Source organism: Antechinus flavipes, chromosome 4 (assembly GCF_016432865.1).
Source record: "Antechinus flavipes isolate AdamAnt ecotype Samford, QLD, Australia chromosome 4, AdamAnt_v2, whole genome shotgun sequence".
In the NCBI taxonomy this organism is placed as follows: domain Eukaryota; kingdom Metazoa; phylum Chordata; class Mammalia; order Dasyuromorphia; family Dasyuridae; genus Antechinus; species Antechinus flavipes.
The window spans coordinates 343,530,883-343,545,666 of NC_067401.1; the positions used below are offsets into that span (position 1 = coordinate 343,530,883).

The 14,784-nt window shown below is 34.6% G+C and overlaps 1 protein-coding gene across 2 annotated transcripts in view; it reads left to right on the forward strand.

The window, feature by feature from the left end:
• OPRM1 (opioid receptor mu 1) overlaps positions 1-11,401 on the forward strand; it is a 180,327-nt gene extending 168,926 nt beyond the window's left edge. For both annotated transcript variants that reach the window (XM_051997981.1, XM_051997980.1), the window contains one exon: positions 4,191-11,401. In XM_051997981.1, the coding sequence (XP_051853941.1) occupies positions 4,191-4,229 (39 nt within the window). In that variant the 3' untranslated portion in view covers positions 4,230-11,401. The remainder of the gene's footprint in view (positions 1-4,190) is intronic.
• Positions 11,402-14,784: the final 3,383 nt, after the last annotated feature.

Sequence of the window (14,784 nt, forward strand, 5' to 3'; positions counted from 1 at the left end):
AATTGTTGACTCACACTGAAGAAGGAGGAAATTATAGGCCTGGACCAAAAAAGAAAAAAAAAAAACTATCCTGCCCTGCTGCCTCTCACATAAATGAGCTTAGAAATGAAGTCACTAATTGGTTATTTGTCTAAACAAATCAGGCAGTTTTAGTCCCAGTTGTTAATCAGAGAAGTGTGTGTGTGTGTGTGTGTGTGTGTGTGTGTGTGTGTGTGTGTGCGCTCGCACACACTCGCGAGCATAGTCAGTAAATGAACTCCAAATTGTAAAAAAATTTAAAAAGGAAAAAATTGAAGGTAATAAAAACATACATATACGTATAATTCTAAGGAAGATTTAACATTTTTAAAAATTGGAGCACACTTTACACTGTTATTTCCAATTCCTAGTGTAATACTCAATATATAATAGCTTCTTTAAGAATGTTTTTTGGTTGATTGATAACTCAGTTATATTCTTTCTTTTCTGCCTCATATCTAGCCAACAGAGATGAAAAAAAAAGTCTTTAGGGAGGTTAATTTCCCTTTTTTTTTTAACTCCAATTTAATGATGTCTTGCTCCTTTCTCCAACCCCAAGCACTACAAAGGCATTGTTTTTGGTAATTAATTTATGTGCGCCTATACTTCTTGTTCTCAGTTGCCTTTAATAGCATTAAGTGGATTTGTAAGATACAAATCAAGACTCCCCTCAGATACAAATATTAAGTTTCCAAACACTAGGTGGGTTATATAAAGAACCTCAGAAATATCTGACCAAAGTAGAAATTAATTTTTAAAAAGGAATGTGGATAACAAAACTGGAAAAATTATTTTCTTTAATAATTTAAAATCTCATAGCTTCTACAAGCTCTGAGACAGGATACTGAAATAAAAGTTCACCACGAACACCCTTTTATTCACCAATTCAGCAGCTCTGTGATTGCTTTGTATTCCTAATGGAAATAATGCGCATTTAACATGACATAATTATCTATTTAACCAAATTATGCTACTCTTATTCTTCCTCCTGCTCCCTTTTCCTTGTTCTCTGTCATGTTTCTTAAATTATTTCTTTGGTCAGAAATCTACTGGCATGATTAAATTTGAGCTAATCTAGACACAGGCTATGACCCTTAAAATGGTGTTTTTTGTTTTTTGTTTTTGTTTTATATTTTTGAGAGAGATAGAGCTACTTAATTATTTCTGCATGAAGCATTTACTGTGCCACAGATGGAAATTTGCAATGCTGGAAGTTGGTGCTTTAATCCATTAAAAAACAAGTCATTGAGTTCTCTCCTTGGGGCTTCAAAAGGCAATAGCCATTGCCAAAGACTACCTAATATCACCATTCAAATAGTTATAACATAGTTTTAAAAAACCATCAACAACAAATTATTGAGATTAGCTTCATTAAGCAAGTCAGAACTGTCCTGGGATAATGAAGCTGGAAGGGACTTTGAAGATCATCCACTCCCACTACCTCATTTTATACATTAGGAAGATAAGGCCCAGAGGGTTATTCAAAAATATTTTATGATTTTGTTTAAAATGTAATTGCTGGGACAGATGGAGGATGGAGACTTTTCAAGTGTCTGTTTCTCAAATAGCTTTTAAAATGTTATTTGTTAACTAGGGTAAAAACAATATGTGATTTTAGTTCAATAACATTAAAAACAAAACATTGCTATGTAAAAGCTGCTTGATTTCAACAAACACTCTATGACAACTGTATAACCATCCAACTTAAAAACACAAACAAAATTTTACCTCCTCAGAGGTTAGAAGACCCACTGTTATATATTCCTATTTTTTCTGCTCTCCATTAATTTTTTTGTTTTTACATTCCAGTCAATAAGCATTTATTAAACATTTACTATGTGCCATGTACTGTGCAAAGTGTTGAGGAATACAAAGAAAAATAAAGAACTGTGATTGCTTTCAAGGAGCTCACAGTCTAAAACAGGAGAAGGGAGAGAGAACAATTTACAAATGAGATGTATGCATACAAAATTTGAGATAATTAAATTGGGGATATTAATAAAAATCATTAATGAGAGGTATACCATACCAAAAAATGTACCTATAGAATATAGTGTCAATACAAGGTAATCTCAGAGTAAAAGCAAAAGCTTTTACTAAGTGGAGGAGGAGAGACTTGTAGCTCTACCCCACCCCCACCAAACTACTGCCTTGCTGGGGGGAAAAAAAAACACCTTATATTTATTTTGTTTGTACTTATGTGTGTTCATATTGTCTACCAAGAATGTAAGCTTCCTGAGAGTAGGCACTTTCATTTCATATTACAAATCGAATTCAGTGCCTGACATAGTTTTAGTGCTTAATTAATGTTTGCTTATTGATTAAATTATTGATAAGGAAACAGAGGATCAATTAGGCATGGTGATGGATATGAAGGCACTCCACATCTTCTGGCTTCTAGGAGGGAAGGCTCCTCCTCAAAAGAAAAATTCTTCAGAATCATTAAACTTTATTCAGCTCAAGAAGTGATTGGAGATAGATTTGGTATATTCCTTCACAACTGGAATATATCTGACACCCTAAACTATCAGGTCCATCTGGCTGAGAATTGTATTATTGTTATTTTTGTCATTATCATTATTATTTGGAAATGAGCTAGAGCTTAATAACACAGGTTAAGTGGCAAAACTATCTGTTTATTTACTCCATTTTTTCTTTGTCTAAACAATTTGTCCCAAAAACTTACTTAATACAGTCATTAGGAATCCAACTAATGCAATGCAACTAACAATGTAAATAAGACTTCAGTGTCAGTATTAAAGATTCATTCAGAGACATGGCTCTACTTCACAGACAATCATTCACTTCTTAGCAATAAAGCTCCCTCTTTATTCCATAATTATTTCTCACTAGAAGACAAATGTGAAAGTCAATATGGAATAGTGGATGAGGAAGACATACTAGCTAGGTCACTGTGAACCAAGATAATTATCCTCTTGATGTCCCCAGGCAATTCCTTTAAACTATAATTTATAAAAGAGTTGCCAACAAAAATACAACTTTCATGCCTATTTATTCCCAAGCTTAAATGGGTCTGTGTCAAACAGAAAATGAGGTTCCATTTGTAAACCAATATCTTAAAATATAAATGTTGTTAAACTCCTGTCTCTCTTTATGAAGCTAACACAAATGCTTAGGAATAGATAGGAGATGATGTAACTTTAGGGCCTTAAAGTTTGTCACTCTTTGGTTCTAGTGAAAAAAAAAAAAGAGGTTTGGTTTGGCTCCTTTAAAATGATCTATGTACAACTGATATTTTATGGAGTGCTCAGAAGTCAACACATGCTAATGACTCAAAAAATCTACATTTTTCTTTTTGGAGAGTGAGTTGATAAATTCAATGGTCACTCATAAACCCAATCCCACTGTTGATCAATACAGAAGCTTCAATATGCTCCTTTTCTGATCTTGGTGGTTCACCCCTGCCTAGGCAGCTCCTTAATCCCAACATTTTACCATATTGGTGGTAAATAATGCAAATACCCAAATAACTTTAGCCTATTACAGCTAAAAATCTTGGAATTCAAGGGATCCATCAGCTTCAACCTCACTAGTAGCTGGGATTACACATGTACATCCATCATGGACTTATATATTTATCAAAATGAATTGTATTGATATCTTTTATTTTTATACAATCTACATTTCCCAATTTTGCCCTCCTCAAGGGAGGTAATAATGGTAATATATGATATTATTATCATATACATAAAATAGTATGTAAAATTCTGCTTTGAAAAATTTTGCATAATTTTCCTCATTTAATTTGATACAACAAACCTGTAAGTGGATGTTATTACTAACCTAATTTTACAAATGAGAGACAGATTAAATGATTTGTCCAGGGACATATAAGATAGTAACTGTCTGAGGAAAAATTGTGTTGAAGGTACAATTTGGAAGGATTGACTTCAAGTTTGGTACTCTATGAGCTGATCACATATATAAAAGAATAAAAAAGAGAGGGAAGATAGTTCAACAAAACAAACTAATGTATCCAAAAAGTTTGCCATCATGCTGAGTGTTTTACCTTTCCATGCCCCCATATAGAGGTTTTTCATATGTCTTTTTTGTGTGGTTCACATCATGATATCAATAACAAAGGTTTGCATTTCTTGTGCTATTATTCAAAAAGAACTTGTTCACAATATCTTCAATTTCTTTCTTTTCAGCTAGAAAACTTGGAAGCTGAAACCGCTCCACTGCCATAACAAGGTCTTCTGCTCAAGGTCAAAGCAAATAGACACCAGCACCACTGTCTGAGCAGGTTGCATTGAGAAGGGACTGGTGTCTAGAAAGGAAATGTCTGCTTCCTGAGGCATCAGACTTTCTGTTCATCTCTGACAACTTTTCTTTATACATCTGAAGGGTATTTAACCTGTGGCAAGCAATCAGAAGGAAGGGGACAGGCTGCTTAGCCTTGTAAGAAAGTAAACATAGTCATGAAGATTAGACCCAGTAGGGCTAAACCATGCTGTGGTATGTGAATTATGGTCAACTCAACAAATGATTCTAACGCCTGTATATAGTCCTTAATCTTCATATAAATATGTGTGACCACATCAATGAAAATGCCATTCATTAGTGTATCTACCACAGTAACGTGTATGGTGAAAGCTACCTCTGAGCATCAAAGTACCTTTTTGTAGAAAGGCCAAATCTTATTAATGTTTGATGAACAAAACATATATATGTACATACACATACACATACATATATATGTATGTCTTGGATATTGACTAAAGATGAGCTTTTAGTTAGTGCCAGGATTTTTGTTTGTTTTGGATTTTTTTGGTCTATTATTTTATTGTTGTTTCCCCTCACTGGATTCTCCCATCAAAGTATAGCTCTATGATTGCACCAGAAGGAGAGGAGCACACAACTGGCAATCTGGAAAAGGACAATGTGTCAGCAGCAGAAAGGTAAATTCTCGGGTGCATTCAAAGCACTCATCTTTTTCATAAGAGCCATAATGAGTATTTTTCCACTCTTACCCTTATGGCAATTTTGCTTCCCAATTGTGCAATCATCTCTCTCCCATGCAAGTATACTCAAAAGGCCTATCATCAAACTTATCACTTTGTCTGTGAATGTAACCAACCATTACAGTGCATTCTTCTCAGCATTGTTTTCCAAATTGTCTCCTGCATATATTATTTTCTTTTTTTTTTTTACTCAGCTCAGAACATTTATGCCTTTTTTCTATCAGTGTTTTAAAATGACAGTGGTTCTCTTAACTGTGCATTGGTTGCCAGAGCACTTTATATTTTTCAAAGTGAGTACTGATCAGCTAGGGTAGGATACAAGATGCAAAATTCTGCTAATCCCAGAGACAATCGGTGACCATTTGGTCACATCTGTGTAGGTGCCAAATGTGGAACGGTGATTGCAGTAGGGCTAAAAATATCTGGTAACCAGAGACATTGCCATGAAGGCTATGCCCTGTAAAATAGTATAACCTGTAAAATAGTGTAATGTTTTAGTTTCCTTGATCTTTGGTGTGTTTTGTGTCTCACTTTAGAAAAAAAAATCATTATGTATGTAGAAACCTCCCAAAAATATTGCGTTCTTAGACTCTTACATAGCACAAGGCCAAGTGGAGATTTGGAAATTGCCCATTTCATTTCTTCTATGTAGAATCCAAATCAGATCATTCCTGCCAAAAGATAATCCACATTGGAGCCTTTGTCGACATTGATCAAGTGGACCAGATAAATCTTAGCTCTATGTGAAGGCAAAGCCTGAGGGAATAATGCTGTCTGGCTTCCCCAAAGAAAATGTTCAGCATTGGAAGTCCAGATCTTTAAGTCATTGCTCCTGACTGGAGACTTGTCAACGACCTGGACTAAAGCTTCCCTGAGACTGCCAGAAGTAGTATCTTTAATTGAATGTGACTAATCTAACAAGACTTGTCCACAAATTTGGAATCTAGACTACTGATTTCATGAAGACAATGGTAGTGAATTTGATGGTATAAGATCTGGTAGAATGCTTGTGCACATTCATGTTCACAGATTATGAAAGTGTATATTAGGTAAGGAAAATCAAGTCTAGATGTGTGCCTTAATGATTCCTTCTGACAAGAATTGCCACCTTTGCTTCAAAACTTACATGGAGCAAGATCAATGGCCTGGCATCTCTCAACCTGTCTATTCTGGAATAAATGTGCATTCTTCTGAGGATTTTTATTTTTAATATCAGAATAATTCAAATGCTATTTTTAAACGAAGAATGAGAAAAATATACATGTATGCATGTATAGATACATATACACATATACATATTGCAAGTAAGCAACTTTTTCGTAGCAACCAATAAAGTGACTAATTTTCCTGAACTATCTTGATATCAGTGCTTCAAGACTTAGAATTTCATTAATATAGTTATTCCCTCTACTGATATAGATTGTGATCTTTATTGAGGAAATACCCCTGAATTATCAGTGTTTCAGAAAATTGACTTTATTCTTAATATATTTAAGTCTCTATAGGCTATGCAAGGTTAAGGACACCAGAACAATAACCTAAGCTGAACAATACAATAGGATTTTAAAAATTCTCATTCATGATGTGGTGTGATGTTTAATGAATTGATGTTTCTAAAGAAAATACATCATTTTGTCTTTGTTCTTACTTCACAGTCAACCTATTATCATAATGGTCACAGCAGAAAATGGCTAAGAGCAAATTTTGACCTCAAAATGAAAGCATCTGGAAATTTTGTTTAGAACCTGGGGTTGAGAGGAGGAAGGTGCATTTTATTGTTTACTCTTACTCAGTCTCTACCACAACTTTGTCCCTGTTACTATCCCCTTACCCAACATCACTGACTATACCAAGGCAAAAAAGTTGGAGGCTATGCCATTCTCCCAAGACTAAGTTCCCAAAAGAGGACCTTGCTTAGTTCTTATTCTCAACTCTTTATAAGAATAAGTACCATTTGGCTTTCCATGATTGCCTACTTCTGCCATACAGAGAGGGATACAAAAATACCAAGAGTAAGAGAAACTTCCTATATCTACCAGAATTCCTGATACAAATAATAAAATCACAGAATTTGAGAAATGAAAGGAATTTCAGGAGCTATCAAGTTCAACCCATACATGAAAGGAATTCCCACTGTAAAATATCTGATAATTGGTCATGCACTCACTGCTTGAAGACCTTCAGAGAAAAGTAACTTCAGAGAAAAGTTCTTCCCATTTTTTGGACAGATCTAATTTTTAGCAAGTTTTTGCTTTTCATCAAGTCTAAATCAGCCTATGTATACCTTCCAACTATTCCTCCAGATTCTACCTTCTGTGGACAAAAACAATGAATCTAATCTGTTTTCTATATGATAATTGTCAAGTAGTTGATGATTTGTTAACTTGTCCTGTCTCTCTAAGTCTTCTCTTCTCCAAAATTAATATTTTAAGTTTCTTCCACTGATCCCCATATAAAATATTGAGGCTCTTCACCATTCTTTGTTGATCTCTTTTGGACAGTCTTCAGTTTTTTAATGTCTTTCTTGAACAATGGAACCCATAAATAAATACAATATTGCAGGTGAGATTTGATGAAAGCAGAGTACAGTAGAACTATACTTTCCTATTCCTGCAAAATATTCCTCACTTAATGAAACTCAAATCAACATTAGCTTCTTTTGTTATGAGTTCACACTGCCAACTATATTGAGCTTTCAGTTCACTAAAATAGTCACATCATTTCTTTCAAACAACTGCCATTTAACCATGTCTGCTCATCTCATAGTTGTGAAATTACTTTTTTGTACTCAAGTGCAAGACTTTACATATATTTCTATTAAATTTTATTGTATATTCATCTCATTCCTCTAAACTGTCAGGATTCTTTTGGAATATGAGCTGTCATTCAGTGTTTATTCTCTCCAGCTTTGTGTTATCTTCAAATCTGATGAGTATACCATCTATGCTTTGATTCAAGTCTTTGATAAAACTATGGAGCAGAAAAGGGTTAATCACAGATTCCTAGATTATTCTAATGCAGGCTTCCTGTTATGTTGATATCAAGTCATTAAAAATTATTCTTTAAGACCAGCCACCCAGAAAGTTCTGAATCCAACTGATCACATTATTATCTAATCCATTACCTCTTCATCTTCTCCCTAAAAATGACATGAGATACTTTATCAAAAACTTTGCTCCCAGAACTTTCAAAGATTAAGAGTTAAGAATTTCCAGTTCACCAAGTGCAGACTACCAATCATTTCAGGGAGCCCTTCTGGAGAGAGTAAAAAGCATTTGTTTCTCTTGCTTCTGTTGAATTAGCAAAAAACAGTGAAGATTGTCATTTCTAAGTTATTTCATTTTATTAATTAATTCATTTTTATAGTCTGAATTTTGAAAGTAACATTTTTCTCTATTCATAGATTCTGATATTCACAAGGTACTCAGTTAAGGCTATAGAGAAGGGACAAACAAAATTCCATTTTCAGAGTTCTCATTTTAGGCTTCAGAAAACCAGAATTTTGACATAACCTAAATCTGCATCCATAGATAACAATGACCCTGCAGCATTTAGCTAAGAAGACTAAAGACTGGGAAGAAAGTTTCCTTCTGGTTAAAACCTAGGTGATGATTCCCCAGGGCCTTTGGGATATTAGGTAGGCTACTTTATTCATTTCAAACTGCAGGGAATTCATATTTTGCCAGTGTTTGTTTAACCATGCTTATCTTAAGAGCTTTAGAGGAAACTAATGTACTGAATAGAGATGGTCCTGAAGTCAGGAATACCTGAGTTCAAATCCTGCCTCGTACACAAAACTGACTCGATGACTGATCAAATCAACCTCTGTACTCTAGGAAATCCTCTTAAAATTATAACTTGTAGAAAAGATATTGAACTGTATCATCATTGGAGGATGTATCCTCTACCGATAAAATCACAGTTCTATTCTTTTTCTCAAAAAATACAGATATTTTGTTAACAAAAGCTTTCCCTATATGCATTTGTAAAACAATCTACTGTAGAGCCTTCCCAACTATATTTGTGTATCTAGCCTGTCTCAAGGGATTCCACAAGTAGACATGTCCCAAATATCCAGATTGAAGTATACCAAAGTCCAGGCTTTCTTTTAAGCTTAGGATCCTGTTCATAGTTCATTAAATATTATCCTAATCCTGACCCTGAACAGTCAAGCATTCCTCATGGTGGGCTTTGATAGTTCTTGAGCTTTCACGACTAAGAAGCTATTTTGGCAAGATCATTAATCTCCTTACATGGTATATATATATATATCTCAAATATTGCCATCTTCCATCACCATACAAAAAGGACCTCTTGGGGCAGCTAGGTGGTATAGTGGATAGTGCATCAGCCCTAAAGTCAGGAGGACCTGAGTTCAAATCTGGCCTCAGATACTTCCTAGCTATGTGACCCTGGGCAAATCACTTAACCCCAAATGCCTCAGAGAAAGAAAAGAAAGAAAGAAAGAAAGAAAGAAAGAAAGAAAGAAAGAAAGAAAGAAAGAAAGAAAGAAAGAAAGAAAGAAAGAAGAAAGAAAGAAAGAAAGAAAGGAAGGAAGGAAGGAAGGAAGGAAGGAAGGAAGGAAGGAAGGAAGGAAGGAAGGAAGGAAGAAAATGTAAGAAAAGGAAAATATGAGTCATATGAATTTGAGAATAATGTGTCAAGTGGATCAAACCTCTGCTTTCATCCATTCATTTGTAGATGTAAAGATTTCCAAATGAGAAAGTTCCAAGAGAAAGAATGTATGTATATAACTCTGCTTGTGTGTGTATAATGAAGTTTATGAAGAATGCTGTAGTCCTCATCCACCAACAAAGCACAAGGAAATGAGATCTATGCAGGAAAAAACCAGCAATGACTTAACACTTCCAGTCAAACCTTAGCATAGGAGGGGAGTAGAGGCAAGTTGTATTTGTTCACCATAATGCTAAGAAACATTTGCAAAACCCCAATCCCATTCAGGGTTGCCTTTCCCTGGTTTCATTTTGGGGATAGCCTTCCAGAGTATGAGGTCATTCACGTTTTGCTTCCCATTACAACATTTATATCTTGAATAAGTTGTTGTGATATAAGGACAATCAAGTTCAGACTACTGTAAGGATTCCTGATGAGATAGAAGACCCTCTCCCATCCAGAACATGTAAGAACGAGTTGAGAAGGTCAAGAACATGGCTACAATCTTGACCAGGACTAATAGTTAAAGGTGAAGCTGTAAACATCATTGAATTCTGTAGAGCAATCAGCAGTTGAGTCTTCTATTCCCCCCCCCCAAAAAAAAAAGTTTAGAAGGCTGTTGTTTCCATAAAATTTCTTTTATAAAGACTAAGGGTTTTGATTTAGTATTTTATGATTTTCCTAGTCAAATATCACATATGACTTTTCTTTGTTTTGACCTTGCTGTAGCAACATGGTATAGTAGAAAGATTCCTATTTATAAAGTCATTTTGAATCATCCCACTTCTACTGCCTAGAATACTCCTTCGAAACAAGTGTCACTGACCTTTGTTATCTAGGCCTATATAAACCACATTAAGACTGAGATCTTCAATGGCAGCTTTCTTAGCCTCAATTTCACCAGATAATTGCAGACAATCTACCTTGGTTTGACTGTAGAGATCTAACCAGAGAGCTCAAGCTGCTATATTTTTTAATGATTATATAATAGAAAATTTGCACTGATCAAGTTATTCTCATTACTTCTTGGCTCCCTACTAGGTAGAAAAACTGATTCAAATCATCACCTGTCTGTCTGTCTCCTCCGGTTTCACTGCAGGATTCCATTCAGAAAACAGGAAAACAATAGCTTCCCACGTTTCTCTTTTGGTGTAATGCAAATCTACCTACCTAGAGCACAGACAGGATTACAAGAGTAGTGACCGGTCAATCTTTTTGTAGTATCAGTGCCAATTTAAACTTTTTCAAAGAAAATTGATTGGTCTAAGGTATCTGCAGGGACTCATGGGAGCCAAAAGATATAGTACCTAACCTATTCTACTTTCCATTTTGACTAATGCATTTATTTACAAGAGATAACATAAAATCAAGTTATTCCTAGAGTTTTGTAAAGTTAATGTTTACAAACAGATAAATATGTTAAATATTCTCTTCTTTTTCTTATAACTTATGAATGTTATCCATGATATCCAATAGGACTAGGGGAAAAAACATCATAACGTATATACATTCCAGTATTTTGTTTTATTTTATATTACTAGAAGGACTCTATTTAAAAAGAAATATCAGCATCTAAACTGTTTCCTATTTTCTCTTCATTATGAAATCCCTCTTTTTGGAGAAAGATGGAAAAGCTAAATCTCTTTACAATGAAGATTACCCCCAATAAAATCTCTCAATAATCAGATTCCCAAAGTCAAGTCAACATCATCTCTCTCTCTCTCTCTCTCTCTCTCTCTCTCTCTCTCTCTCTCTCTCTCTCTCTCTCTCTCTCTCCCCCCCCCTCTTTTCCTCCTCCACTCTCAGTGGAATGGGGGAAAACAATCTGGATTAAATGACTTGCTCAGAATCACACAGTTAGTAAGTATCTGAAGCTGGATTTGAATTCAGGTTTTCTTTGATTTTAAGGTCAGTGTTTTATTTACTGTGTCATCTAGTTGCCCTATCCTATTTATTTCAAATGATATCCTGTTTGCTACAAAATTCTACTATGACAAAATATATTGAGTAGTCCATAAACATTCTTATTAATGGGAGCTGTCCTCTGCTACTGAACCTAATTGGTAGGCATGTCTCATGCACTTCCACTGACTCTTGAATTTGACTGTTTCTATAACTAATATTCCTCATGAAAAATAAATTACTTTTCTAAAAGGAAAAGAAGATCAGCAGAATTTTGCACCAGAAAGATCACTGGATTTGGAGTAGGGTTTTTGCATGAAAGGAGATGAAGTCAAGGCTACTTGAATTCAAAACTATCTTCAGACCTCTACTAGTTAGATATATAACTTTAGGTGAATCATATAACTTTTCCCAGCCTCACTTTCCTGATCTAAAAAGTGAAGATAAGAATAGAACCTACTTCATAGGTTTGTTGTGAAGATAAAATGAGATATTTTATGTAAAGTATTTTGCAAAAATTAAGGTGTTATTTAAATGTTCAATATAATTATGATTAATTTAGACACTGCTATATACCACCACTTAGACCTAGGTGGACCAGTGAAAGTGAAGAATACTAATCTTCCTGAGTTCAAATATAGCCTCAGACATTTACTAGTTGTGTGATCATGGGCAAGTCATTTAACCTGTTTGCTTCAATGTCCTCATCTGAACATCAGCTAGAGAAGGAAATGGCAGACTCTTTCAGTATCTTTACCAAGAAAACTCCTGATATGATCACAAAGAATTGGACATGACTGAAATGACTCAACTAAAATTTAATTACCTATGTAATTTTGCACCAGTCATTCATTCTGCCTGGACACTCTTTCACTTATCAAATGAAGGGTTGGACTAGATTTTGTCCAGGGTCCCTACCTTCTCTAAATGGTATTAATTCTATGAAATATGCTGCAATTACATGGTTATGCTCTTGCTTTCTACCTAATTACAAAGAAAAAATAAAACCACTGAAAAATCAGTTCATCTTTTAGTATCAATCATGAAGATGCCTTTGCTTCATAGTTTGATTTGGCTTCCCTTTGCAGAAATGTTGTGTTGTTGAGCAATTACCAGCAAAAATAGGAAAGAATATGTTATGTTCCATTTGGGAATAAAAATAGGAAAGAAATTATAACAAATGAAAACTTCCCAGATCAACCTAGCTATACACACATAAACACATACACATGTACACACACATGCAAGCATATATGTATACATGGAGAGGGTAGTTGATGCAATGCATAGAATGCATGCTGGAACTGGAGTCAGGAAGATCTGACTTCAAATCCAACCTCAGACTACTTATGTGTGGTATTGGGCAAATCACCTCTCTTGATCTCAGTTTCCTCATCTATAAAATGTCAATAATAATATTATGCTTTTGCATTGCTGTGATGATCAGATAAGATTATAACCATAAAGTGCTTTGAAAACCTTGAATGTTAGTTACTAAGATTCTGTCTAGCAAATTAAAGAAAGTTTCTTCTGGTTTAATGCTCCCACAAACTCTTGGGTTTCAATAATATAACACTAACAGTGTTAGTTAAACATTATCTAAAGATATGCACCAACTTGACTGAATTCGTTTTTTTAAAAGCCATAGGAGATTTTTACAAGATGACAAGTACCAGTTTGACTGAATTTCACTTTTTTAACCAATTATAAGTGAAACAGGATTTGGTAGTTATCTAGTTTAATTGATTTATGCTGAATAGGCAAATATAAAAATTCAGGTCAATCTCTAACACCTCCCCCACCTAAAAAAAAAAGAAAAAAAAACTTCATCTTGAGACTTTGACAAAATATTATCTTGGTTGAGTCATCAACACCATAGGATTGCATCAGCAGGATGCAATAGAAATATGCCTGAATATGGAGTCAGACAACATGAGTTCAAAGCTTAGTTCTTTCCATATGGTGATTTTAGGCAAGTCAATGTTCCTCTCTGAGCATTAATTTCTTCCTCAGAATGATGATATTGTTGGACCAGGTCATAAGTCATTGAGACTCTGAATTTCCTTGTATTTCCAAATCACTCATGCTACAGTTTAAATCTATTTGAAATCCTAGGGATCATTGACCACCTCCCCTTATTGTACAGATGAAGAAATTGAAGCCCAAGGAAGTGAACTAGCTTGCCTAAGTTTACACAATGAGAGACTGAGTCAGAATTTCACTAGAGGATTTCTGACTCTTTATACAGTTCCTTCACCTATACGACTATATATGTCACTTTTAGTTAATTTTTAAACACATTTACATTTGTCCTATAGACATAAAGCTACAGAATAAAAAATCAGAAATCTGGTAACACTTTCATCTGTTTATTTTTAATGGATATCTCCAATTAGAGTTCAATTAAGTTAAGATATGTCTCTAGAGCACACTCTTTCTGCCTCCCTCCACCTCTTTTTTTTTTTTTTACCTGAAGCAATGAATCATTCTCTCACAAGGAATCACAGAGTAATCAGGCATCTAGGACAGTAGAGTACAATCTATATTTAATTATTCCCATCACAGCAAACACCAGGACTGATGTAGCATCATACAAATCAATATATGATCACCCAATAAATACAGTCCAGGGAAGGATGCAATAAATTCTCTACAAATGGCTGAGTCAGCCAGATCTATTATAAACGCGATATCCTTCTTGCCTTGGCAGTGCATTTCCTAGGACATTCATTCAATGAAACAATTTTTAGAAAATGAAACTAGCAGATGAATAGATACTTTACAGCTTCCATTTTGTTGCATAGAGAAAATGAAATCCATTTTTGTGTACAAACTTTTAAAAGAAAAATTAAAAACTCTCCCTTGCTGCCCATAGGAAATGCACTAAGTTAAATTGTAGTTTGCCCTGGATATCTATTCCTGCTCTAAATATGTGCTTTGAGTTAGAGTTGGAAGGAATTTAGGAAGAGCCATTTAGTCCAACACTTTCCTTTAACAGAGGAAGAAACTGAGACCCAAAACAGTGAAATACAATAAGTGGATGAGATAAATACAGGGCTCTAAACAAATAAGTAGGTGCTCTTTTTTCATTTTTTTTCTCTCCCAAAGGAATAAAAAGCAATTTTTTGTGTGTGTGTGGTTGTCCCTTCCCCAAAGTGAATTTAATATTCAAATGGTCAATAACTCTTTGATCAGTAATAACTCT